The 27579-nt window shown below is 36.1% G+C and overlaps 1 protein-coding gene and 1 long non-coding RNA gene across 3 annotated transcripts in view; one reads left to right on the top strand and one right to left on the bottom strand.

Annotated features, from left to right (window-relative positions):
• Positions 1–3056: 3056 nt before the first annotated feature.
• LOC141481075 (uncharacterized) overlaps positions 3057–27579 on the bottom strand; it is a 71024-nt gene continuing 46501 nt past the window's right edge. Inside the window, exons 1-2 of one of the 2 annotated variants that reach the window (XR_012464745.1) lie at positions 4856–6026; positions 3057–3515 (exon numbers count right to left, since the gene is read on the bottom strand). This is a non-coding gene — a long non-coding RNA (uncharacterized lncRNA). Of the gene's footprint in view, positions 3516–4855; positions 6027–27579 lie in introns of those variants that run through there. The other variant, XR_012464746.1, reaches the window with a different exon arrangement.
• The window catches only part of LOC111507911 (uncharacterized), a 70494-nt gene continuing 54420 nt past the window's right edge, over positions 11506–27579 (top strand). Inside the window, exon 1 of the mRNA XM_023163297.2 lies at positions 11506–12333. Coding sequence (XP_023019065.2) covers positions 11859–12333 — 475 coding nt within the window. The 5' untranslated portion in view covers positions 11506–11858. The remainder of the gene's footprint in view (positions 12334–27579) is intronic.

Here is a 27579-nt window from a genome sequence, read left to right as displayed (position 1 = left end):
AGGTTGAATCACCAAGTTTAGTACGGTTGATATAAAGCTTTCGTTATTTTTTTCAGGTGAACGTAAAACTATTAAGTTGTTTCAAAAGTTTTCCCCCAAATTCCAAATTTTTGCCTATTACTTCATGACAAATAAGCGAATGAATGTTATTTACGTACTGTCATTGATGACATGGGTGGATTCAGTCCATTCCGTGACGAAACGTCGTAATTATGAACGAATAGAGTGTTTTTTCTTATAATGTTATCCATATTTGCTACTGAAGGCTAAACATCAGATGTCTAGCAGTGAGGACGACGTAAAATTTCACTTCTTTCATTAATTATATTGTGTAGGAATCCTGTGCATGTAATCTGATTCGATTCCATAACGAATGATTGGAATACAAACGGAATAGAGTAAGTGTTTTTCATATAATTCAATGTTTATATAAAAGTACTTGTTTTGAAAGTTTTTTTTTCGTGTAATTCAAAGTTTATATGAAAATAGCTGTTTCGGGAGGAGTTTTTCTTCCAGTTTGTGTCTCAAAGTTACTTCCTTGCATGCTCTTCACATCTTTGTATAGGGTTGATTTTTGTAACTGATTGTTTCCTTCCTTGCTTTGGAAGATTCCCACATTTTTTTTATCAAAATGGATTAGTAGAGGGCCAAAAACTTTCTTTCTCAGAAGCCTAATATTACACTAGAATGGTTAATTTAGAATTTAATAATGTTTTCAAGAAATTTTGAAAACTCTCTATTTCTTCTTATAATTCTAAATGAAAACCACACTTATATATTCAATTTTCTGCACTTGAAACGTTTCAAATTAATTTTGTTGTTAGTAATTATTTCTATCTTTACACCATGAGCGTTCTGCATTGAAATAAATCGGTAAACACGATAGTTATTGACATTATGCGACATGAATATACTTACTCGGTTTATCAAACGGCGCGTCGTCTTCTCATTTGCATATTAATTAACAGTCGTTTTTAATTTGGCCTCCACACAGCATCATGTGTAAAATACGTGCTCTTCACAACAATATTTCAGACAAATCGGTAAATTATAACAAGACAGTCGCCATTTGTTTTACGATTTCCATTAAACGCGAATGAATAGAATAATTTTGTTGATTTTTTGAAAATTTAGTACACTCCGGGTACTCATCAGTATTTTTCTTTGCTTCACGTGATGAACTTGGTGTATAATTGCTTTCATTTTCGGTTCCAGATAATTTTAGGGTTGGGAGAATAACCATAATTCGTTTCTACACAATGTAATTTTTAATGAGAAATTTAAACGTGACATCCTTTGTTTTGTTTGTTTCCATTTTTTTCCTTTTTTGAGCACACCTTTGTCAATAACTTTTTGTTTTCGGAACCAGGTAATTTCAGTATAGTATAAAAGTTCTTTTCCTGGGCTGGGAGAATAACCATAATACGTTTCTACACAATGTAATTTTTAATGAGAAATTTAAATGTTTCATCCTTTGTTTTGTATGTTTCCATTTTTCTCCTTTTTTGAGCACACCTTTGTCAATAACTTTTTGTTTTCGGAACCAGGTAATTTCAGTGAAGAATAACACTTATTTTCCTGGGCTGGAAGAATAACCATAATACGTTTCTATACGATGTAGTTTCTGATGAGAAATTTTAATGTTACGGTTTTTGTTTTGTTTGCGTCCAATTTTCTCCTTTTTTGAGCACCCTTTTGCCAATAACTTTTTAATTTTGGTACCAGGTAATTTCAGTGTAGTATAAAACTTCTGTTCCTGGACTGGAAGAATAACCATAGTACGTTTCTACACGATGTAGTTTCTGATGAGAAATTTGAATGTTACAATTTTTGTTCTGTTTGCTTCCAATTTCCTCCTTTTTTGAGCACCTCTTTGCCAATAACTTTTTAATTTCGGTACCAGGTAATTGTTTTTGGTACCAGGTAATTTCAGTGTAGTATAAAACTTCTTTTCCTGGGCTGGGAGAATAACCATAATACGTTTCTACACAATGTTAATTTTAATGAGAAATTTAAATGTTACATTTTTTGTTTTTTCATTTCAATTTTATTATTTTTTGAGCACACTTTGTCAATAACTTTCTGTTTCCGGTACCAGGTAATTGTTTTCGGTACCAAGTAATTTCAGTGTAGTAAAAAACTTCTTTTTCTGGGCTGGGAGAATAACCATAATACGTTTCTACACGATGTAGTTTCTGATGAGAAATTTGAATGTTACAATTTTTGTTCTGTTTGCTTCCAATGTTCTCCTTTTTTGAGCACCTCTTTGCCAATAACTTTTTAATTTCGGTACCAGGTAATTGTTTTTGGTACCAGGTAATTTCAGTGTAGTATAAAACTTCTTTTCCTGGGCTGGGAGAATAACCATAATATGTTTCTACATAATGTTAATTTTAATGAGAAATTTATATGTTACATTTTTTGATTTTTTTATTTCAATTTTATTATTTTTTGAGCACTCTTTGTCAATAACTTTTTGTTTTCGGGACCAGGTAATTGTTTTCGGTACCAAGTAATTTCAGTGTAGTATAAAACTCCTTTTTCTGGGCTGGGAGAATAACCATAATACGTTGTTTTTCTTGTGTCCAAATCGACACGCTACTGTTTTGTTGTGGTTTTGTCCGTTTAGTGGAAATTATTCTAAATGATTACTAGGCTATCTCTTATAATAAAGATCTACTATGGACGTATTATGCAAAAATCATCGAAACCAGTTTTGCAATGATTTCGGATATAGGGTCATAATTGAATACTTCCATTCAAAAGTAAAATAGTTTCGCCAGATTTCAAGTTTCTACATTATTCCATGCCAAACGATTACTCAACATGGTTTACCTATTGTTTCTATTTTGTTATAGAGAAAACATAATGTTACGATACAAGGTTCTGAAATTAAAACCGAAGGTTGCAATATAACGCAACCATTCTCGTTTGTATGTTTAAATGAATAATAATAATAATCATTTATTGATATTTTGATATAAATGAATTAGAGAGATAGACTGCGAAATTCATTCAAAACGGCAAATGTGCATGAAACACGCTTCAAAATGATATTGAATGATAATAACAAATTGTTTATTGTTTGCCAGTGAATGAAATACACGTATACAGGATATAAGTGTTAGATCTGTTGACATGTTCTTCCACACTCTCTTTGCAAGGCAAAAAAAAGTGAAATGGAAAGTACATTTTTAGGAGACATTGACTTTTGGAAAAGAAAGATTTTGGCTAGGAATAATATACAACTGGCGAACCGTTGTTCCGTGGGGTGGTCCGCTATCTGATTGCCAGTGGGAACTACTCTAGGATATCCTGGATCGGCTCGGCGGGTCTTCCAATGCTCCCAGGAGTATGGCTGGGGGAAACGGGAGCTTTTTCCTGGGTATCCTTCTGGATCCTCCACGGGGTGTCCAAGGCGTTGTGAGCGAGTTGATGGCTCAGGCAGGGTTGGGATTTTTAGTCCAATCGTACTAAATTTAGTACTTCTTGACTTCATTCAGTAGTCTAGTATTCTGAAAAAAAATTTAGTATTCTCAACAAATATGCCAATATGAGTTATTCTGTCATCGTCATTCACTGTGATTTGAGTTATATACTTTTAGCAACTGGATTTTGTGCTCTGCGCTCAGCTCCTCAACTTTGTGTTTTGTGTTCTGTATTTTTCTGGGTGCCTGTCAAAGTCAATGACAGGACTGACAGGTGACAAGACTGGGCAGTGACCTTGTCCCAGTTACTGCCTAACTGGATTGACAAGTGACAGGACTGACAAGTCTATTAAACGACGTAGACGTAGTGCGTTAGTACGTAGTATTATTATTTCAGAAATGTTTATTATTGTTTATTACTTTATTGTTGCCTATGGTTGTTGCTAATTTGTCGCAAAATTGCAAAATAAATCTGAAATGAAATAATAGTGAACTAAACTACAAGTAAAAATAGAACAATTGAATAAATAAACATAAAGAAATGAAAAAAGAAAATAAAAAGTGGAGAGATTCCAAGTCACGTTAGTTCACGACGTTTCGATTGTTAGTATCTACAATCGTCTTCGGGTGATGACTTTTGCTTAATATAATTGTTATTTTCAGCTATTCATTTTAATTCTTCTCTTTTAGTTGTTTCAGGGATTTCAAATTATAAATTGGTACAAGTAAAATTGATCCACAACTACAAAGTATTGTCGGTGGAAAATCACAATTACATAAATCTCATTAGTATTTTTGTTTTACTGTGAATCATTTCAATTATTTGTTAGTTATTAATATGCTTAAACTTAGATACTTAAGTTGAGTTTTCTTTGTCATCATTTCTGTCGTTAAGTTTTACCTTGCAAGTAAATAAAACCGAGTAATTATCATTCTGTGTTTTCTTCTTTAACTTATCACAGCAATAGTAACAACAATTAGGTAATCATTGGCTGTCGCGGGCCAGATTGATGACAGTAAATCATTGGCTGTCGCGGGCCGGATTGATGACACTGGCAGGCTGGATTTGGCCCGCGGGCCGTAGTTTGGAGACCCCTGCCTAGAGGCATAAAGTTTAAGATCATCCATATAGAACAAATGGGTGACCTTGTGCCTCTGGTTTCTGGGGGTGCCACCGATTATTATTATTACTATGATTATTATTATTTTGGTAGAATGTATGTTGTCCACGAAATTTGAACATTCACCCTATTTTTGGAACACACCTCGTATACGATAAAATCAGTTGCGCACAGATTTTCTTGTTTCACTGAAAAATAGTGAGAAACTCTACAGTAATAAAACTTTTTTGTTTTACGGACTCATCATCTTATATTCCATCCCAGGGACGTGTCATTGAAACACAATTTTCAGTACGAAGAACATACCTATGACGCAGCTTGTGACGTATAATCGGCAATGCGATGAAAACAGGTCAACCAACCGACTGTTAAATGAAAGTATGGCGACAATCTCGAGGGCGCCGGATTAACGCAATTCTTCTCGAGTCGCTGAAGGCACAAACGCGTTTACTGGATTATTACGCACATCCAGAACGAACGACACGAAAATCTATCGCCAGATTAATGTTTTATGTAAGGTCACATGTTGGGGTGCGTTACGCAACAAGTTCGTGCACGTTAAGAAAAGTCTTTAACGTCCACGAAAACAATTGATTATCTAATACCCACGCGAGCATGAGGAGTTTAATTGCCGATTCCTCTTGTTTTCGTCTGGTGTTTGTGTATGGAGTCGTGATAGTAATTGAGTAGGTGTATGATTACTAGAGATTGCATGCGTTCGTGCGACTAGCTCGTTGGGAGAAACATGTCGCACAAAACGTAATACATTCTCGTTCAAAAATTTGAATATATCAGTTCCAGTTATGCTGGGACCTTCTTCCTCGGTATAAAAGACGTAAACGATATTTTGCACTCCTAAAGTGGAGTTCAAAGGCCAAAAAAGCCAATACATAGAAATGATGCCGCAACAAATTAGCCCACGTGGACTGTAGAATTCGTATTGGATGATTTTTACGTGTTCAGTTCAAGAATTGATCGCGATTTGAGTGTTGAAATTCGATATTGGTGCAGTTATAATTACTTAAAATTCTTGTTATCTATTCAAAATGTGGCGTCCTTGGACAAGTACTAATAGTAATAACGAGTGTGATAACAACGCAGACTTTTTCCAGTGTAGTGATTCCAATAGCGATGGTGAACAATGCAAAAAAGAGATATAGTCTATCCATTCCCAATTGGAACGGCAATAAAAATAAGAGTACAGTCATAAACATTTTTTGCCTGTGGCCTCTGGTCGCCCAGATAGTTAGTAAACGTGCTATCAAATGTAGTTGAGGAGTAAAGGCTCGGCTAGCTGGACTGGCTGAATACTAATTTTTTTGGCCGTTTCACAATATTTCTTTATCAGTGCCGTGTGTTCGTGGGGTTAGGTGAGGTAGTGAGTGGTTTTGCAAACCGATTTTTGAAAACATTTTCTAGAGATCAATTACCCTAACACCAAACTGATATTTTTGCACTCGACGCGCGTTTCGCTAACAAAGTTATATTCCGCATATAATGACATCAATAGGTCTTTCAAACACTTTGTTTTATTTTGGGAAGCGCTTAATAAAAGAACTTAAATTTGGTACATATCGAGTGGTCCAACGAAAAGTATGCACCTTGCTTTTCTCCTTTTTTTGTAACTTAACGCAAAAATGCTCGGACAGGTCAATTTTGCTTTTGAGGGGGACACATTTTAGATGTATTTTTCTACCTTTGCCTTCAACCCCCTAGCGAGGGTGAGTAACAACCCTAAAATTTTAAATAGAAAGTGGGGTCGAGTGATACATCATTTGAAAGGGCACAAAATTCTCTTTCCAATGATACCTAATTTGTTGTATTTACTTGAATAGTTATAAAAAAAGCAAGAACATTTACTCGATATTTTTGGTGTTAATGAAAATGCGGAAAAAATGGCATTTTTATCACTACTACATTCCTCAATTTCTCTAGTGCGTTTTTTGGTTAAATTAACAACAGCAGATAAGTGAAATTTAGGCAAACGTTCATTGATTCAGTTCGGTTGCTTTTGAAATTATTTCAACTTTACTGTAAAAATGGTTTATTCCATTCCTGAACGAGTTGAAATTGTTAAACTTCATTATCAACATAATAGTTGTGCTAGACTTACTGCTCGCCTCTTTAATAACAGTCATCCCGGTCCAAAAGTTTGTCGATACCGGATCTGTCTGTAATGTGAAACACCAGCCACGGAAACCTATCAGAAATGAAGCAGTGGAAGTCGCTGTTTTGTGACATCTTGAATTGGATCATACTCAAAGTACCCGTCAGCTTGCTGCAGCCTCAGGTGTCTCCCGTTCGTCCATAATACGGATATTAAAAGCCTATAAATTTCATCCGTACAAAATTAAATTAGTACAGGAACTCAATGAAGATGATCCTGATAGAAGGCTGCAATTTTGTGAACAACTGGGCCAGCTACTAATTGATGATCCGCACCTGATGAGAGTACATTTTTTTTTAATGGAGCTGTGAATAATAATTGCCGTTACTGGGATGAGAGTAACCCACACTTATTCCGAGAGGTCCATACCCAGTACCCTCAAAAAATCAATGTCTGGTGTGGCATATTAGGTATTCATATCGTAGGGCCACCTGAACAAGCTTGAAGATCCAATTGATCCTCTCATAACAGAAATAATTGAGAATGACCAAATTCATAACGATGATCGGCTTCATTTCCAGCAAGATGGAGCACCTCCTCACTATGTTGCTCCGGTAAGAGAGTTTTTAGATGACCGGTTTCCTGGACGGTGGATTGGAAGGAGAGGCCCCATCGAATGGCCTGCCAGGTCACCTGATTTATCGCCTTTAGACTTTTTCCTTTGGGGACACTTGAAAAATAAATGTTTTGCTACGCAGCTCGAGTCTATAGAAGATCTTTGCCAACGAATTACAACAGAGTGCAGAAGTATAACACCTGATATGCTACAGAATGTTAGGAATAGATTTGAACGAAATCTGTATTATTGTATGGAAGCAAATGGGTCACATTTTCAGCACTTGCTGAAATAGGATTCTACTAAGTCAATTACACATTTCAAAGTACTGGGTTGTAGTTGTTTTTCTTCATAATACCTACATGTTTGAATGAAATACAACAAATTAGGTATCATTGGAAAGATAATTTTGTGCCCTTTCAAATGATATATCACCTTATCTGTTTAAAAAAACTGTTTTTCATATGTTTGAGATATATAGCCCAATGTATGTTTTCGAATGATCACAAACCGTACTAAAATCCTTGCCACGTGAAAAGAAAAGATCAAGTCGATTAAATTCGGATAATTTAATTGTCGTACACGAGTAAACTGAAATCAAATAATTAAAGGAATTATACTTCCGCCTTCTCCAAAAAAACATTATGGCTATACCCAATTAAACATTAATACTTTGTTCTCCTCTTGGTGGTTGGTGTTTTTATTTATGATTTTTATTATGATGCTATGAACAGTGTCACGACAGACAATCTGTGACACTACCTTATATCAAAGGTGTTACCGACAAAATCGGGAGAATACTAAGACGTAAAAACATTCGGACAACCTACAAACCGCACAAAACGATATCCAGTTGGCTGCCCAGACCAAAAGAGAGAATTTCCCTAGAAAACCAAGGAGTATATAGCATCACATGCGAGGACTGTGGACAACAATATATCCGTCAGACCAACAGACGTATATCTGCCAGAACCCAGGAGCACAAAAACTCGATAAGAACAAAACAAACCTCCTCTGCCCTCTTTCAACACCATCTACAAACAGGTCACAAGATTAATTTTGAGTCCACAAAACAGATAGCACAGGTGCAAAACCCAAGAATTCGACAAATCAGGGAAGCTATCGAAATCGAAAAGCAAGGCCTCATCAACAAAAGGGATGACTCACTAAACATCCCAAGGATTTGGAAAACAATAATTGAAAACAACCACCAAAGACAACCACAAATTGATAATGAACCATCGCAGGTAGGAGAACCACCAGAAGCCATTAACAACCCTCAGGTAGAAAAACAGGTAACAAATCCATACAACTTACGCAAGCGAAACCATATAAAAACACCACAAGAAGAACCTAACATCAGTTACACCTCCCGAAGCGAAGCAGTAACTCGTCTTGATAATGCCATCTGAGATGATGGCGAAACGTCGACTATCGAATAGTACACAACGGATGAACACCCGGAAAAACAACACATCATATATATATATATATATATATATATATATATATATATATATATATATATATATATATATATATATATATATATATATATATATATATATATATATATATATATATATATATATATATATATATATATATATTTCTGAACAGATTATAGCAAGTGGAATTTTTATCAGTCATCTACTTTGTTTTGTGTCATTTTCCATTACGAAAGATTGGCGTACGAAGTGATTAGGCCCTATTAACACTTATTGGCGATCTGTCAACAAGAATTTTATTCCTCAAACAGTAAACATAATCGCTCTCTTTCTTTCTCTGTGCAGCTGTTCTTCTGTTAGAAGGTTTTTGACTGTGTATTGATTTATATGTTGTCATTGTTTCTATTACTCAATGACATTGAAAAAACAGTGGACAATTTCATTGCAGCACAAGGTGCAAACTGATCTCAAGAAATAATCGATATGAAAATATGTCGAAGCCATCGATCACCTAATTAATTAAGTTTCGAATGGGCATTTACAACTGGACTAATAACGGAACGCCTGAGAATCAGTAAGTATAGAGCGCAGTGTTGCCAAGTCGAACTCTGAAAAAGGCGACCAGAATAGAAAATTAAGCGGACTTGGTAAAAATTGTGTATAAACAGTTTGTAGAACTACTACTTTCATTATGCGAGATGAAAATATAAAACCATAAAATAACAAACTATTCAGAATCAAAATCCAAGTTGTTTTCAAGAATAGCGCGTCTTCGGTAACTAGTTCACAAAATACTCTTACAACAAAAAAATCTTAAATACTCCATTATCTCCCGAAAATTCTCCATCTTTACATCGACAAGTTACATCCACAGTTGAATTGTTGTACAAAGTAGCTGTAACTCGTACATCAGGGTCAAATACTTTTAGGATATGTTTAAAATATGTTTTTTCCGTTAACCAGCCATCGCACCTCTACGAACGACAACCCTCAGAAGTCGAAACGTGTGATTAACGAGTTCTTACCTTTTAAAGTGCTCTCTCATTCATCGTTTTGATTACTCTTCTCTTTTGTTGTGGCTGGTACCTAGAATTTTTGTTCAGGTGCCTGTCTGTGTGTCGCCATCGAAGAGGCCCCAATAGACTGCCCATCAACGTTCCAATTGAGAGAAATCAATCCACTCACACTAATATTATTATTAGTTGCGGCGTTCGGAATAACGGGAACAACAACTCAAGCACCAACTCAGGTATAAAAACCTGCAGACCAAGGCAAAAAACCCGGAAAATAGCTTTCCCGCAATCGAATACTATCCAAAATAATAATTGTACAGTTTTCACTTCATCAGTTGGTCGAGTGATTTTGACCTCTTCCGTAATGTTAGTGTCATCAAATTCGATGAGATGTAATCTGTGGAATAGTTCTGTATGTATTTCTTTCAGATATTCCCTTTTGCTATGCCATTTCTTCTGTACATGTTGGATACCTGTTCATGCTGAAATACTTTTTCCTGTCTTGAGTTTCATGAACTTGGGTATAACATTTTTTTAGAACACTGTTTAAAGAACCACAGGTTTTGGTTTACTGTACATCATAGCAGTAATTTGGCCAAACGGCCAAATAGCTCGTCGAATCTAGTTTCTGATGGAGCCAATCCAACTGATTGAGCTACCGTGTAGTAACTCTCTTCCTGAATAGAATGTATTGCGTAAATTGTATTATGAATACACTAGCCCGTTACTTGATGAAAATTAATATCTCTATCCATGATAATATCGAGATGTTGTTGAGTTAATATGACTTCAAGATTTTCAAAAATGGAATGTACTGAAAACAGGGCTTCCGAAATTCACAGTGGTTTTTCCATTCCATATGACAGGATATAATTTCATCATGGTCCTGCTACTGATGGATGAACGAGAAACATATGAGAGAGAAATCTTGCATAAATGTCATAATAATTCAATATCCAGCGTGGTATTAGCCGGGGAAGTAGTTGTTTTCCGGCAGGCTTTTATCAAAACCTACGGTGTAGATATCTTGGTCTGCGAGGCGCGGTTTCTCTCAATTGGATTACCTGACTTTGATTATGTACAATTAAGGATGGGCAATCAGATTTCATTAATGTTCATTGTCTCTTCTTCTGCCTCTGTTTCTGCCTTCTTCTTCTGCGTTTTTCTTTATAGAATAATCATTTCCATAATTCATATCAAAATATTTATTCATATATACCCATAAAGTTACAATTTCTTTCTACGAATAATTAAGAATTATCAGCGAATATAACGTCATCGATTTTGTTCATTGGGTAAACTGAATTGAAATGTTTTTTTTTCAGAAAGTACATTTGATTCAACCAGAAGATAGAGTCTGTTTATAGGATGCATGAACATAACCTAATAAAGATGGGAAATTACTTACCCCTGTTGAAAACTACCACTTTTAATATTTTATAATTCAATGAATGAACATAACCTAATAAAGATGCGAGATTATTCACTACCACAGTTAGTATTTTATAGATTGTTGTTTCATAAAAATAAGAATTTTTGAACCAACTGAAGTATCAATTTCCTACTGGGGAAGGTAGTTTATTTTCCGTGTATTCATCATGTTATGCTTGTACATCAGATGAGCGAAACTTCAAAATGGTTTCACAAGTTTCATCTATAACGTACGATCATGGAAGTATCTTTCATCAATATTTTTAAGTAGATCTACTGATTATGTTAGAGTTGGCATCGCTGTCAGAAGTGTCGGTTGTCTCGCACCCGCCGCAATCGCGTACTCTCATTCAGTAAATGACAGTTAGTGAGTGAGGACGTGCTCGATCATTTTTAGTGCTCGTTTACATGTGCTACAACGTAATAACGTTTACATAACAGCCGAAACTAACAACGCGTCCACTAGATTATCGAAACTCGGCAGTAGATGTGTCACTTTTGAGAGATATTCTTTACGTAACATACTGTTTCGGTTCGTAAGTCATTATCAAAAAGTGAATCTAAACGAAATAAGTTCCAGATTTGCGTTGCATCACAGTGACAAATTTTATTGCGCAAGTGGTGGTTGAAAATCGATAATCAGGGGCCCTAGCACCACATGTGCTATCCAAACATGGACTAGTGTTACACAACAATGCAGCGGTACGGCATAAGTGACCCTGGACAACTGACGGATAAGAACGTCAGCCACTTCTTGAGGAAGTATCCCGATTTGTTGACCTCCCTCGGTACTTACTCCAAGTCAAAACTGAAGTGCGAAGGCAGGGTCCTGCGTAGGGACACGGAGAGAATCAAGAAGATAAAGAGGTTCAGGAAACTACCCAATTTCAGATTGAGGCAATTTGAAAGCGCTCTTTTTCAAGCCATGGACCAAAAAACCCTGCTTTTCACTTGTCCGATTTGTAGAAATGTTTTGAACAGGCCTGTGACTGTTGAATGTGGACATACTTTCTGTAGTGATTGCCTGATTTCGGTACAGAACAGTAGTTTTTCGGTTCGGTGTACAGTTTGTGCCATAGACTTGTTGACGCAAAATAGACGCATCAATGTTCTGCTACAGGAATTAGTGGAGAAATGGAGAGAAAGAAACAGAGGCAACCCAGAGTCTGGTAAGCATCAGAAATTGTTCACTTTTCTGGCAGAGTTCATAAAATTCCAATAAAATCCAATGAAAGTTATATAACACCATAACGAAAACATTGAAACGTCAACGCTTCAACTGTTAGTTCTATCGGAACTATATATTTCGATATCGAAGCTCCATTAAATTTAATGAGCGACCTTGAGGTTACATGAAGTTATATAACTCCTTATCACATCAGCTCATAGGCAATAAAGGGGACTTTTGTGTAATGTTTGGATTCGTTACTTTTTATTCTGTAAATTGTTTCGACAGGTGTTCACTGCACAACAAATACTCCTACGATAAAAACAAATCCTGAAGCATCATTTACCACCACTAAATTTGGCTAGCTACAATAAATGAACATGTTTCGAAAAATATCAACAGTTTTGGTGGTTTCTTGTCAGATAACATAAACACGAAGTCTTCGAATATAATATTCATTCGAATCCCATAACGAATATCAATAAACAACACGTGTGGACTCCAAGAATGCTCAGCTGTGACTGTTCTCATTCAAGCCATCCAGGGTTATTCGTCATCTCCAACATTCGGCCACCCTGGAGAAGGTCTGCAAAAGGACCTTATTCTGACCTGAGGATAAAAAAATATTAGGAAAATTCAACAGAGCAACGTTTATTCAATGGTGACGTTCACCAAAGGTAACGTTTATCTTCTCTACTGACAGAACAACGTTTGCTCAATGGTGACGTTCACCAAAGGTAACGTTTACCTTTTCTACTTACAGAGCAACGTTTGCTCAATAGTGACGTTCACCAAAGGTAACGTTTACCTTTTCTACTTACAGAGCAACGTTTGCTCAATGGTGACGTTCACCAAAGGTAACGTTTACCTTTTCTACTTACAGAGCAACGTTCGCTCAATGGTGACGTTCACCAAAGGTAAAGTTTACCTTTTCTACTTACAGAGCAACGTTTGTTCAATGGTGACGTTCACCAAAGGTAACGTTTACCTTTTCTACTTACAGAGCAACGATTGCTCAATGGTGACGTTCACCAAAGGTAACGTTTAGCTTTTCTACTCACAGAGCAACGTTTGCTCAATGATGACGTTCACCAAAGGTAACGTTTACCTTTTCTATTTACAGAGCAACGTTTGCTCAATGGTGATGTTCACCAAAGGTAACGTCAACCTTTTCTACTTACAGAGCAACGATTGCTCAATGGTGACGTTCACCAAAGGTAACCGTTTAGCTTTTCTACTCACAGAGCAACGTTTGCTCAATGATGACGTTCACCAAAGGTAACGTTTACCTTTTCTATTTACAGAGCAACGATTGCTCAATGGTGACGTTCACCAAAGGTAACGTTTAGCTTTTCTACTCACAGAGCAACGTTTGCTCAATGGTGACGTTCACCAAGGTAACGTTTACTTTTTCTACTTACAGAGCAACGTTTGCTCAATGGTGACGTTCACCAAAGGTACCGTTTAGCTTTTCTACTTACAGAGCAACGTTTGCTCAATGGTGACGTTCTGGAGACATAACTATTCTTGAGCGTCTATAACCTTCTCTGAGATCTTCCGCTTCGTGACAATAACATGTCCTGAATGTTTACAATTAGAACACATAATACGAAATACCACAATTGAAACAAGTTGAACATCCTTTGGAATTTTTTCTATTTTGATCTTGATGAACAGGACGACTATTACTTAAATGAAGGAGTTCGGTAATTAGCACTAGAGATTGTGATTTGAGATGGCATATCTCCCATGGTATTCAAATAAGCATATAACAAATTAGCATCAGTATACTGGGCTGATTTAACAGTACGAGCTAAATTTTCATCTGTTATACCACCTATACAGCATCGACTAAATATTCATCAGGAATTGCCAAATTGAGTGCTTTTAATTTTGATAACTTTTGAAAACAATAGTCGCCTAAGTTTTGACCAGGTTTTGTTTCATAATTAGCAGCACTCTTTAGCAAATTAGAAAATGGAACAGTCTTTCGGAATTGAAGTTTCATTAAACGTTTTACTTCTTTCCAACTTGCGTCATATTTGGCACTTTCGTCGAACCACTGCCGTGCATTGCATCTCAACCTCCCCGATATCAGCCGTATTATTAAATCATCATCCTAACCATACCTTGCAGCCAGTTAATCGACTCTACCAAGCCATTGTTTCACCACTGAGTCATCTTGAGACGGATGGAACAAAGGAACCAGAAACTCGTCAACTGTTGATGAGTGTACTTAACCTGCCTGAAAAAATATACCTGAAAAAGTCAGGTATCAATACATTTTTCGAAAGTCTACCTGTAAATATACCTAACTATTATTACCTGCGTATGAACAGATTCAATAATGGCGAATTATTCAAGTCAGTTTGATCGTTCATGAGATGATGAGAGTTTTTGAATTTGTTTATTTCCATACTCTCCAACAGATTAAGTTTCAAACCTTTCTTCTGGAAATGGAGGGGTTTGTATTCATGGTTGAACTCATGTCCCTCTGAGATTAGATGACTGGCATATGTGGAATTTACTTTTCCGTTCTGAAAACTATATTTGTGTTCCTTTATGCGGGTTTTGAACGTTCTTCCAGTTTGACCTATATAAAACATCGGACAGTATCCAGGACGAGGATTTGAGGACCCTGGTGGAGACTGACACATCACAAATGGTGCTTGGGATGCGGAAGAACTGGGCGTCAGCTCTCATGCGGTTTATGATGGTTCAAAACGTATTGGAAAGTTTAATAAGCTTAAAGTGGATGCCCCACGATTTGAATCGTGGGGCATCCACACAAAAAACGCCCAAAAAACGCCCCTTTTTGGATTTGATCCTCACGTGTGATGAAAGGTGGATCCTCTACGACAACAGAAGTTCAGGACGGTGTTTGGACACCGATGAACCACCCAGTCACTTCCAAGAAGCAAAAACACACCATGGTTACTGTATGGTGGTCAGCGGCGGGTGTGATTCACCATAACTTTCTGCATCTGGACCAAACCACCACATAGTCCTATCGTGTGAAAATCGACGAAATGTACCGAAAATTTGGTCATCAGCAGCCGCCACTGGTCAACAGAAGAGCTCCAATCACAAATCATCGTCCGAAAATTAAACGAATTGAACGTCGAAGTTCAGCCTCACCCACCATCTGTATTTGTAGAGTAGGGAGGGCGAGTATATGCCCACTTCACTTGGGCTGCATGTGACCCATTGTACAAATTCCCGAGGTGCTGTCCTCCTAGGTCATCGTCCTTCCAGTCCTTTCCAGCTTTCCAGGAAGGTGGAAGGTTTTTTCGGAAAAATTGGACATGTCGCAACCGTACCACTAGAACAACACAGAACAATCAATTATGAGTGGTACACAACCATTTGTTTGCCAGTTGTCTTCCAAGAAATCAGGAAAACCAACCGCCGAAGACGGATCACTCTTCACCACGACAATGCGACCTCTCACACATCGGCTCAAACAACTGCATTCTTGAGCACCTAAAACATGGATTCGATGAGTCATCCGCCGTATAGTCCTGACTTGGCACCGGATGACTTTTTTTATTCCTGCACGTAAAAAACAAACTGAGAGGTCAGTGTTTTTCGCCACCTGAAGAAGCGATTGCTGTATTCAGAATGCATGTTTTGGAGATACCTCAATCAGAGTGGCAAACGTGCTTGGACAATTGGTTCAAACGCAAAAGTGTATAGATCTTCATGGGGAATATTTTGGAAAACAATAAAGTGATTTTCGATGGTTAATACTTGTTTTTGTTCTCTAATCCCTAATTATAAAAGGCACTCGTAAATACCTTTTGAAGTTATGTAAATTCGCAATAACTTTTGTTGTATGTTAATTTTTTAGTCATTATTTCTTCTTAGTTGCGAACCAATTTCGTGAATGCCTCTGTTTGATGAAGTTTATAATACTAATTATGTCCTACAAATAATTAGAAAGAATTCATTTATCCGAAGATGTTTTATAAATAGTCGATAGCGTGCGTATGTAAACATCATCCTAACTTGTTTTTTCCAGATTTGTTCATAATAATATTTCATCAAAACACTGCTAACATTTGTTTGAAGGTGATTGACAATGTTTCGTGATGAATTTCACTAGTTCGGACTTCCATTGTCTACTATATAAAATGATTTGAAACCCCCGAAACAAGTAAAAAAGAATAATTAAAAAAGAATAGCTGAAGATAACAATTATATTAAGCAACAATATACCTGAAATGAAATGATAGTGAAATAACCTACAAGTAAAAATATAATAATTGAATAAATAAAAATTAAAGGAATGAAAAAAGAAAATAATAAAAAAGTGTAGAGATTCCAAGTCACGTGATGACTGGACTGGACAGTCCAGTCCAGTCAGGTTTATTGTTGCTTACTATAATTGTTATCTTCAGCTATTCTTTTTTAATTATTCTTTTTTACTTGTTTCAGGGATTTCAAATCATTTTATATAGTAGACAATGGAAGTCCGAACTAGTGAAATTCTTTACTGCTAACATCATCCACATTATCGACATGCTCCTACTTGAACGCATTTATGAGGATTATACAGGGTTTTCGATGAATTGCCAACAGTTTTAGGAGTATCATAAATTGCCAACAGTTTGTACATCTTTGTATCAATGATATTGAAGTCACAATGTAACACTTGGAATGACAAGTCCCGGGCCTCAGAAAGAAACACGATTTTTTTTTCAAAATTGGCTTCATTCATCAACATAAACTCCATCAAGAGTCACCATTTTTGTAGAACGATTTATCTCTTGCCTCAAAATAGCTTCAGTTTCAATAATACCTCGTCATTCGAGCGAAATTTCTTACCGGTGAGCATTTTTCTGAGGTCTGCGAACAGTCAGTAGTCGCTGGGAGCCAAATCTGGCGATTAAGGTGGATGTGGGAGCTTTGAACAAGGTTCACCAGTTGCTCTCCACTCAGATGATGATCGTTTTGATTGCGGAGTGAAGTGATGGATCCATGTTTCATCCATTGTCACATATCGACGCAAAAATTCCGGTTTTTCATGTTTAAACATGGCCAAACACTGCTCAGAATCATCAAGACATTCTTGTTTTTGGTCAACAGTGAGCTTTCTCATAGTCGAATGCTCATGCATATAACGCCAACACGTTCTTTTGATATCTTTACAATGTTAGCTAACTCACGCAAGGTCACTTCTCGATCATTTAAAACGATTTTGTGGATTTTTTATGTTTTCTAGTGTTACTGCCTCATTTGGACGTCCGCTGCGTTTTGCATCATCGTGTGTCTCTACGATCACGTTTGAAGTCCGACACCGTGTAGCAACACGATTTAAATTCAGAGCGAGACGTTCGCAATCATGTTATATTGGGTTTCAAGTCATCTGCGTATGAAAGGAAATTGACATCAATCTCCGCTCCGATATCATTAATGAACATATTGAACAGTAAGGGTCCTAGGTTTGATCCTCGTGGTAAACCAGATGTGGCTATATATTCGACAGACTCGAGGTTATTGAGTTGGACGTACTGCTTACGGTTGTAAAAATACTATTTGGAGAGGGCAATTAATTCATTGGATAACCCAAAAGTCGAAAGCTTGTTGAGCAGGATACTATGGTCAAGTCTGTCGTCTTGAGAAAAAGTTAAAGAGGAATACAAACTCGGAGAGGGAAATAAAAATCAAAATCAAAATGTTCTTTATTGACTATTCTCCATACAATTTTAAGGTATTTTTTTTGTGGTGTTTATAAAATATATACAAATATACAAAAAGGTATCACACAGCTGCACGCATTAAACTTTATCGACGAATTTTTGTTATTTCGGCTTGCGGAAATCGTCAGATTATATATTTTTCGTTTTCCTTGAAATATTTCCCTCAAAATAAAAAAAAATCAGCTACCCTCGAGAATGTCGAACTGACGTTATTTTTTTTAAACTTTGCTGCCCTCCCCTTCCTTTACGTCACTCTCAAATTGTCAGATTACTGGAATATACACTTTTTAGCATGTAATTAACTCACCCTACCTTAGTCTGATGCGCTCGAGAATTTCTGATGATCAATTTTTTTTAATCATCCGATCCTTTATCCTTCACGGGCGGCCTTATATATGGGGCTCATATTTGGTGGAGGTACTTAACCGGGTACAAGGTATCCCCCTGTATATTAATCTGCCGCGCTTTAGTAAATCCCGAAATCCCCGCTTGGGCTCCCCTATTATTTGTTTGAAGGTGATTGATAATGTTTCATGATGAATTTCACTAGTTCGGACTTCCATTGTTTACTATATAAAATGATTTGAAACCCCTGAAACAAGTAAAAAAGAAGAATTGAAAATGAATAGCTGAAAATAACAATTATATTAACCAAAATAAACCTGAAATGAAATAATAGTGAAATAAAATACAAGTAAAAATAGAACAATTGAATAAATTGAAATAAAGAAATGAAAAAAGAAAATAAAAATAAAAAGTGGAGAGATTCCAAGTCACGTTAGTTCACGACGTTTCGATTGTTAGTATCTGCAATCGTCTTCGGGTGATGACTGGACTGATTCCTCCGAGAGATGACTATTTATAGGTCGTTCGAGTACTTTCACTTATCCCCGCTTTCCATTTTCCGCTTCACTGGTTCCGTGGAAGATGACCGTTTTGGCGGGAGTTGGCCTTTTTTCGCTTGATGATGGGTTTCCATATGTTGCGTATTTCTACGCTGGCTTGGCTGAATACATTGTTGGACAATATGTATGCGGCTTCCTTGAATTTTCTCCTAAACCAATGTTCCTCTCTGTGCAAGATCTCAGCTTGGGACCACTCGATGTTGTGTTGATGGGTCCAAACATGGTCTGCTATTTCTGATTTGCTGGTTTCCCTTCGCTGTGTGTGTTTCTTGTGCTCGGCAAAATGCGGACATTCAATGGCCTCTTAGTTTCACCAATATAGGATTTTCCGCACTCACAGGGTATCCGATAAATGCAATTATTGGAATCGCAGTCCGCCTTTGGTGGCCTGGTTTTCGTGAGGCTGCTACGGATAGTGTTACCGGATCTGAAGCAGGATCTGATGTTGTACTTGGAACCAATTCTTTTTATCCTCTCCGATAATCCTCTGATGTAGGGAAGTGCAAGCACTGGTTGTGGCGGCTTCTCTTCCTTGCGAGGCTCCTGCTGTCTTCTAGCCAAAGTCTTTTCTACCATCGCTTTGGAGTAGCCATTCCGTTGAAAATCATTTTTGATGATGTCTAGTTCCTTCTCGAGACCTTTCTTCGTATTATAGAGCCCAAAAGCACGGTCTAATAGAGTCTTGATGATTCCTCTTTTAGTCGATTGATGGTGGTTGGATTCGTGGTTCAGATACTGTCCCGTATGAGTGTGTTTTCGGTATACAGATGTTTCCCACTTAGTGTCGGTCCTCTTCACCAAAACGTCTAAGAATGGCAATTCGTTGTGGATTTTCTTCTCCATTGTGAAATTGATGGAAGGTCTCACGCTGTTGATGTCATCAACACAACATCGAGTGGTCCCAAGCTAAGATCTTGCACAGAGAGGAACATTGGTTTAGGAGAAAATTCAAGGAAGCCGCATACATGTCCAACAATGTATTCAGCCAAGCCAGCGTAGAAATTCGCAACATATGGAAACCCATCATCAAACGAACAATGGTCAACTCCCGCCAAAACGGTCATCTCCCACGGAACCAGTGAAGCGGAAAATGGGTTTTCCTGCAGCTGAAAAAGCAAATGCGCCACTGGAATCAATGAAGTCGCCCTGGAGCGTCAATTAATTTTTGTTGTTGTTTTATAGTTGCATGATTTCTATTTAAGAATCATTTTTAAAGCAACATAGTTTAAAACAAAAATTCAATACTTCTGATCACATATTGAATTTGCCTTTAGTTTCTTTTGGAATGTGGTTTTCGAGAATTGCGTGAAATCTTCAATAATCCTGTTGGAAAACAATACAGCTTGGAAGAAAAATGATTTTCTGAGTTGATTTTTAAACACCTCCCCCATCGGAAAATTTGTTCAGATCAGCCCTCGTACACAATACAGCTTGTCCAACTATATCCATGGACCAATAACACCTTCAGTAAAATAATTAGTTTACACAAACTCTCAAATTTCAGTTAGTTATCCAATCACGTAAAAACGCACAATACCTGTTTATGCTGTTAGGTATAAACATCTGTTGGGATTCTTTATTTTCTAAAAATATGCTGGATGTGACTGGCTGTTATGAAGGGAGGATATATTTTATTGTATAATATTGGGTGCTCATCGAATCGCCGTGGATGTCTAATAATAAATATTGTGTTAACCGGATTTATGAAACCGTTATAAAAAATATATATTTAGATTGTGGGTGACTGATTATGCCACTAGCACTCTGTCCGATATGGCTGTTGACATGATGTTTTCGAACGTAATGGTTTTCAAATGTTTCTTTCATTTCGTAAAGCAGATTTCGCCCAAGTAGAACAGATTAGATGAAATATCCAGATCGAAACTCTGCATATTGCACATTGTTACCTAAACTCATGAGCATGGCAAGATGTATGTTTTCTATGCCTTTGAATGCCGAGATCTTTTTGAAGTACTTAATGAAATGAGTTTTTGATTGAAAAATTATATGTATAATATACTGATATATATTATACAGCGTGGCCCACGGTTGATGGTAGGTTAGACGTTTCTGGAAAACGCAAAGCATGATTTTTCTGAAAATTTCACCTCTCACATTTCCTTACCTGTTCTATCGATCTAAAATATTTTCAGCATTGCGGCGTTGCCACTTCTATCAAAAAGTCCTAGCAATTATATTTTTTTAAATGGAACACCTTGTATATTAATAAATTTTTGGTATCGCTCTGATATTTTAATACCTTTTTGTTAATAATGTCCTATACCTACCTTTACTGTTTTCGAGTTAAAAAATAAATTGTGCTAAATATGGTCCAAAACATAGCATTAATTGAAATTAAGTACATCAGTACTCTCAATTCATGAAAAGTTGATATTTTGATGATAGTTTGGACAAACTCGAAATATTCAAATAACACCAAGAAATCGACTCCATATCATACAGGGCGTGCTAAAATTACTATTATTTCCATTGTGCATAAAAGTATTCAAAAGTTCATTTTTTCAAATGAAATCCCCTGTATATTACTCGGTAAATTGAAAGATAGTGAAAAATGCTTCAAGATGATATATCATGTCCCTATACCTAAATCGTCAAGTTTTCTCAATAAAGTCGCTTCTTCTAGAAACATTATTTTTTTTAGAATTTGGATTTAGGTAGCAGTGGAATTATCAAGCTTATAGCAGTTCAGGTACTTTTATACGTGATTTACAAGGAGTTATCGACGGTGTTTCGAATCATCTTCCAAAATGAATGCAAATATCGATTATTCAAACGAAGTTCTTATGAAATTATTTATTATACACATGAACAAAGTGATCAAATCATTGTCAGAACGTGTAAAAAATTCAACCAAATGTATCCTGAATTAACACCAATGAACGAGAGGAAGTTTGTAAGGTTACAAAATAATTTCCTTAACTATGGCTCGAAGTTTCAAGGGAACAACTGTACCAAAAATCAGTCATTTCTAGGTAAAAAGTAAGATTTTGTGGGCTATAACATGTGAAAGTATAGACAATAACAGAATAGGATGATTCAAAATAACAAAATTGTAAACAAAATATCACATTTTCACAATAAATGCTGAAAATGTTGTCCATTACATTCTAAACACTTTAAAATGTTTTTTTGTACGCGACTTGTGGTTGCTTTTTCAATTTCCTGGGGATCCAGAGTCAGGAGTGTCTAGTTCAGAAGATCTTGGGAAAAGTCATCATCCGAAACACTTTTTGTTTATTTCAAAACTCAGATGCATAACATACCTATGATCATCATCCTTCGAAAGTCCAAAAACATCTACTCTATCATTATTTTTTCCTAATCTATGATATTTTGAAAGAATTTAGGTAAGGTTACCTCACATCGTTTGTAAACAAAACAAATAACAAGACCTCATTAATGGAATATATATTGCATAAATAATAATTACTGCATGTATTGAATAATAGTGGTAAATTATGAAAATCTCAATCCGCACTTTCAAATAAGTCCTTGTACTCGTTTCACAATAAATATTGTTCACAACTTCATTTTGCATTCTGTTCTCCTTTTTCATTGCAGAAAATAATAAATTACGAATGATTAGTGTCTTAAGTAGAACAAGACAATATCCTTTGGCGATAAATTAATATGTCGCGAGATGAAATCAATGCAGATGCACCAGTTTAACGCGAGTAATCAAACTGATTTATTTGGACAGGAATACGATTTTGAAATCGAAGAAAAAAAAACGAATGGACATTCGACCTCGAAACGTGGAATAAATTTTCTGATAAATAAATTTGTATGTGTCGGTGGTAAGTGTTTTTAGTAGTTTTTATTTGAACACGTGAGCCATGGACTCCTTCACTGGAGAGGAATTTTTGATCAACTGGCGTTCATTTCAATCGTTTGCTCCACGTAAAAATTTTTTTCTTCTGGGATATTTATGTTTTCCTTTTCCTAGGGAAGTTCTGTGGGTTAGTATCCATGGTTTGGGTGTGATAGCAGGTGCCAGGTCTTCGTCGATGAAAATTACTTGGTTGTTTGGCTGGATTTCATTTAGAGTGATCGATGGAGGGGTTTTTTATTACCAGGTACTGTCATATGCACCCAGTGGTTAGCCGTAGATACGAAGATTTCGTAGAAGTTCCTCCTCAAACACATAGTGGAATGCTTTGATTTTACGCCTGCAATGTTTAATTATTATTTTTGGAGTGTTTTTCATGAACTAAATGGATTCTGGTGGCTTTTACTTTCTCAACAGGAGTCATTATCCATGAAACCCATTTGGGTGTAACTTTCTGAAATATTACCAATTTCAAAAATAAAATTAGTGGGCAAGTTAGTAACAGCACTCAGAAATCCAAATGACTTCATAACTATTGTTTGAATTTTCAGAACCTGTTCAGATTATGGAAAGCCTTTATTCTTTTGCTAGGTTTTCCAGTTAACTAGCGAAGAAATATCATTTAAAAAAACCAAAACGACTTTACTTAGCATTCCTGTAGAAAAAGTACCAATTGAGTTATGGAAGAAATCCACTTGAGAATCCAAAATTCGAATCGGAAACAGTGTATAGAACCTCTACCTATCACTTGAGAAAAAAGTATAGTTCAAGTACACGACATATTCTCTGTTTCACTATCACTGTCGTCATTTAAATCAATAATGAATTTATTTCCAATCTCCAAATAGTCTTTTACAACTAAAATTACTTTTTTAATTCCAAACTCGATGGGATTGACAACATAAAAATAGGGGGGAAGTCTTAGTGTGGTTTGTCGATACTTTTCAGCAATACTCTCAAGGGTATACACTTTTTCAAATGTTTTTGTCTGTAAAACTTCAGGTAGTTGGTTTTTGGTATAGTTATCTTCAAAATACAAATTATTATCCATTTAAAAACTTTGTATTTCATCTTTCTCCTAACGTTTATTCGGTACTTTGATGAGCTGTCGCGAATGATAGGAAGCGTTGTCAAGAACTATTACATCGCATCCAATGGAATCACTGTGTTTTTAAACCATTCCTCAAAAATATTAGCTTCCATGTTCTTATGATAGTCATTATTGCAGTCCTCAAGTTTGTTCCACATAATTTCAAAGAATCCGCAATGCACAATGATCAGTCGCGATCCTTTGTTTGCAGGCATATTAGGCGTACACATTCTCGAACCATCAGTCCACCCTTTCGTAACTGTGTCGTGAGTGTCATACCAAGTTTCGTTTAAATAGAAAATATGCCGTTGTTTTTGTCTATATTTAGTTATTTGTTCTGAGTATTTGTTACGCAATTCCACCATTCTTCTGCTTACCAGAACTGCTTGACGTTTATTTATTATTTTGAATCTAAATCCTGGTTTCTTTATCCAATTCTGAAGAGTTTCGCCACAGCAGCTCACTTTATGGCCGGAAGTATTCAATTTCTTCCTTATGATTTCAGTTATAGGAATCTCTTTGCTTTTGTAACAGTCGTCACAGTCGTGACTTCAAATTTAATTTTATAACTCTTCAGCCAATCATAACCCGGTTAGTTAAAATTATCCAATACGAACCGCTAATTCTTCAGTACACGTGGATTCGTTCGCAGCGGCATTATTTTTCTGTATTGGTTTTTTTGCCCTTTGAGATGCCGATAGCTTTAAGTATTCACAGTAAAGGTTACTTCGACTAGACACGAATTATTTTGTGAATAAAAAATCATTACAAATTGACAATTACCTCAGAAAATATATTGCTTATAATTTCAACACAATTTTGAGTGTGCCTGTTTTCAAATGTATTTTGCCCATAAAGCAAACCGAGTCAGTCAGTCAGTGAGTCAAACGATCATCTAAATCTTCATTATTAATAGACGTGATCGTACAATATGAAAACAATGAAGACATAAATTACACAAAATTCAATGTGAGCCAAACAAAACAAATAACACAAGATAAATTATGGACTTGTGTTACTAACAAGTTGACTTTTAAATTCAGGAATAGTTTTCGATCATTTCACATGATTAGATAATTTGTTTCATTCGTTTGAGGATGAGAAAAAGATTTAGAATAGCACACTTCTAGGTGTCTGACATGACAAAGTGGAATCTTTTTTTAATTTGTTGTGAAGCCAAATGACCCTACAATTTAAAAAAGGTTTGGATAATTTTTTCCGCCTACATGATCTATGACGGTACTAAATGATTCAGCTCTATTCACTTGATCTGCTGATATTATAGCAATTCCTAAAAACAGAATTATTGAAATGAGAAACTGTTGAACACAATTATTTTTTTTCCAACCACCAGTCAAAAATACCTGACCAAAAAACTCTTGAAACTAGTAAAACTGTTCAATTATCTCTTCATAACTTTCATTAAGCACATCTATCTTTGAATTTAAATAATACAAAGTGTGTGTGAGATATTACTGTACTTTTTTAGTCGTTTGAAAGACTTATTGATGCCTTTATGTGTGGAATATAATATAGATCAAATGTCCGCCACGGCTTCTCTGTTGTTATGTTGTTGAATCCTATATTCATCCATTGTGATTTGGCAAAACATAATGCATAAATGACAACTAATTTGACAGATGTAGCGTCACCAAGATGGCCGTAATCAATTGTCAAAATTCGAAACTCCCTGTTGGAGTTCTCGTTAGTTAATATGAATTACCAACTCACGACGTATGGACTACACCAACTTTCCAGTTATTACGATTAAATAAATAACACTTGAAAACATTACATAATTCAATCGATTCCTTGAAAAAAGAAAGCATAATAAACACAACAAACGTTATATCTGGAAGTGTAAACAACAAAATCGTTTTGACTTATGAGACTTTTGTAGAGTGTATCGTGTTATCTTTCAGCCTTGAGCACATTTTCGCCTACATGTTTTCCGCATTGATTATTATTCGAGCACTATAAAATTTTCATTGCTTTGTGAGTTTTTCGTACTGGGTGCCAAAAAAGTATATAAATTTGTATCATGTTCTTGTATCACATTTCCTCTACACCGTCTGCCAGAATTGATGAAAATACATTCTGTCGGATGAGTGACCCCTTGACCTTATTTCAACAGTAAATACGCCGTTTTTTTCAAGTCATACTACCGCTATAAATATATCACAATCTTATATAATCGTATTTCACAAGCAGCTGAGATATTCATCTCTTAAATAGATTAAAGAAATATATTATTATAACGTCTATAACGAGCGAGTTCTCTTACTGCGATTTTATTTCTATTTCTGATAATATAAGGGCAGAGCCGTAGCGAAAGGAAAACCCAGGGGGGGGGAGGGAATCCAAATTTTCCCAACTCCACCAGCAAAATTTCCCAACTTTCGAAGAAATGAAAGCCGAGGAATTGGTTACTACTATAATATATTAATTTTCTTACTTAGCTATCCAAAGATTGGCTGAATGCTTATGCCCGTTAGGGTATGCACAAACAAAAATAAATTTTCGTAATTATAAAAATAATAATGGGAATTATTCTACTTTGGACCAAGTTCCTTGGTCTTCCACCATATATAGGAATATTCAATACAAATGAAAGGAAACTACACTTAAATAATATTGTGCTTATTGTTTTCTACTATTATTTTTTCTATCTTTACGACCCGAAATTTCCAAACTTTTCCAAGTCGGAAAAACAGCGAAAAGTTGTGAATTTTGTAAAATTGTCACTTCAAAATTTGTGGATTGTTCAGGACTTGGGAGAAATTAAACTTTTTTGAAGATTTCTAAACTTCTCCTGGTTCTTTCCCTTTTCTTATTACCTCTTTTTCTTTTCTCTCTTTTTTATTTTTTAAAATTTTTATTCACTTTTTATTATTATTTTTTTCTATCTTCATGGCCCAAAATTTCCCAACTTTTTCCAACTTATTCCTAAGTCCAAAAAGCAAGGGAGGCTTCCCCTATCCCCCCCATGGCGACGGCCATGGGGGGGATAGGGGATAGGGGGTCTTCAAACAGGGACTTCCAAACATTAACAATTGATAAGAATTGATTGATAGTAGTAAGACTAGTAAGTAAGTACTAGTAAAGACTAGTAATTAAGACTATTTTTTTTTCGACGAGTCGAAAAATCTTCAAAAGACACCTGGTCGCCCTGCGACCAAATAGTGTCGGATTTTCACCGACTAAAAATCACTCATGAGTCAAGCAGGCTACTCTGGAACAGCCCTCGGGCATTACTTCGGAATATCAGACTATAGTGATGGTTCGGGGCTCTTCCTTTTTCTTCAGTACTTCATCATTATTCATCTAGTTCGTTTCTTTGTCAGGATAGTCTTGGAGAGTTTACTAACGGCTTCCCAGTTTTCTATACTTTTGAGCATATTCCCTATCATGTTTTACGGTGTTAATTCTCCTGTCGTCATTTCTGCGTTTCGTCTTTGTCCTTCCCAACGTATGCATTCAAAGATTGTATGTTCTACCGTATCTATCATTCCGCAATACTTGCACTCTTCTGTGTCACTCACTGTAAACCTAAACAGATACGCCTGAAAACGCCCATGCCCCGTTAGTACTTGTGTGAGAAAGTAATTAACTTCTCTCCATTTTCTGTGTCTCTTATCAGTCTTCCTGTCCAGTTGGCCTTTCCATCGTCTATCTCCCAAGATTGTTGTCATTTTTCCAT

The sequence above is a fragment of the Leptinotarsa decemlineata genome, unplaced genomic scaffold (genome assembly GCF_025532065.1).
Source record: "Leptinotarsa decemlineata unplaced genomic scaffold, Ldec_3_MD MMD2_tig00000035_RagTag_RagTag, whole genome shotgun sequence".
Classification (NCBI taxonomy): Eukaryota; Metazoa; Arthropoda; class Insecta; order Coleoptera; family Chrysomelidae; genus Leptinotarsa; species Leptinotarsa decemlineata.
This window is presented reverse-complemented; position numbering and strand designations above follow the sequence as displayed.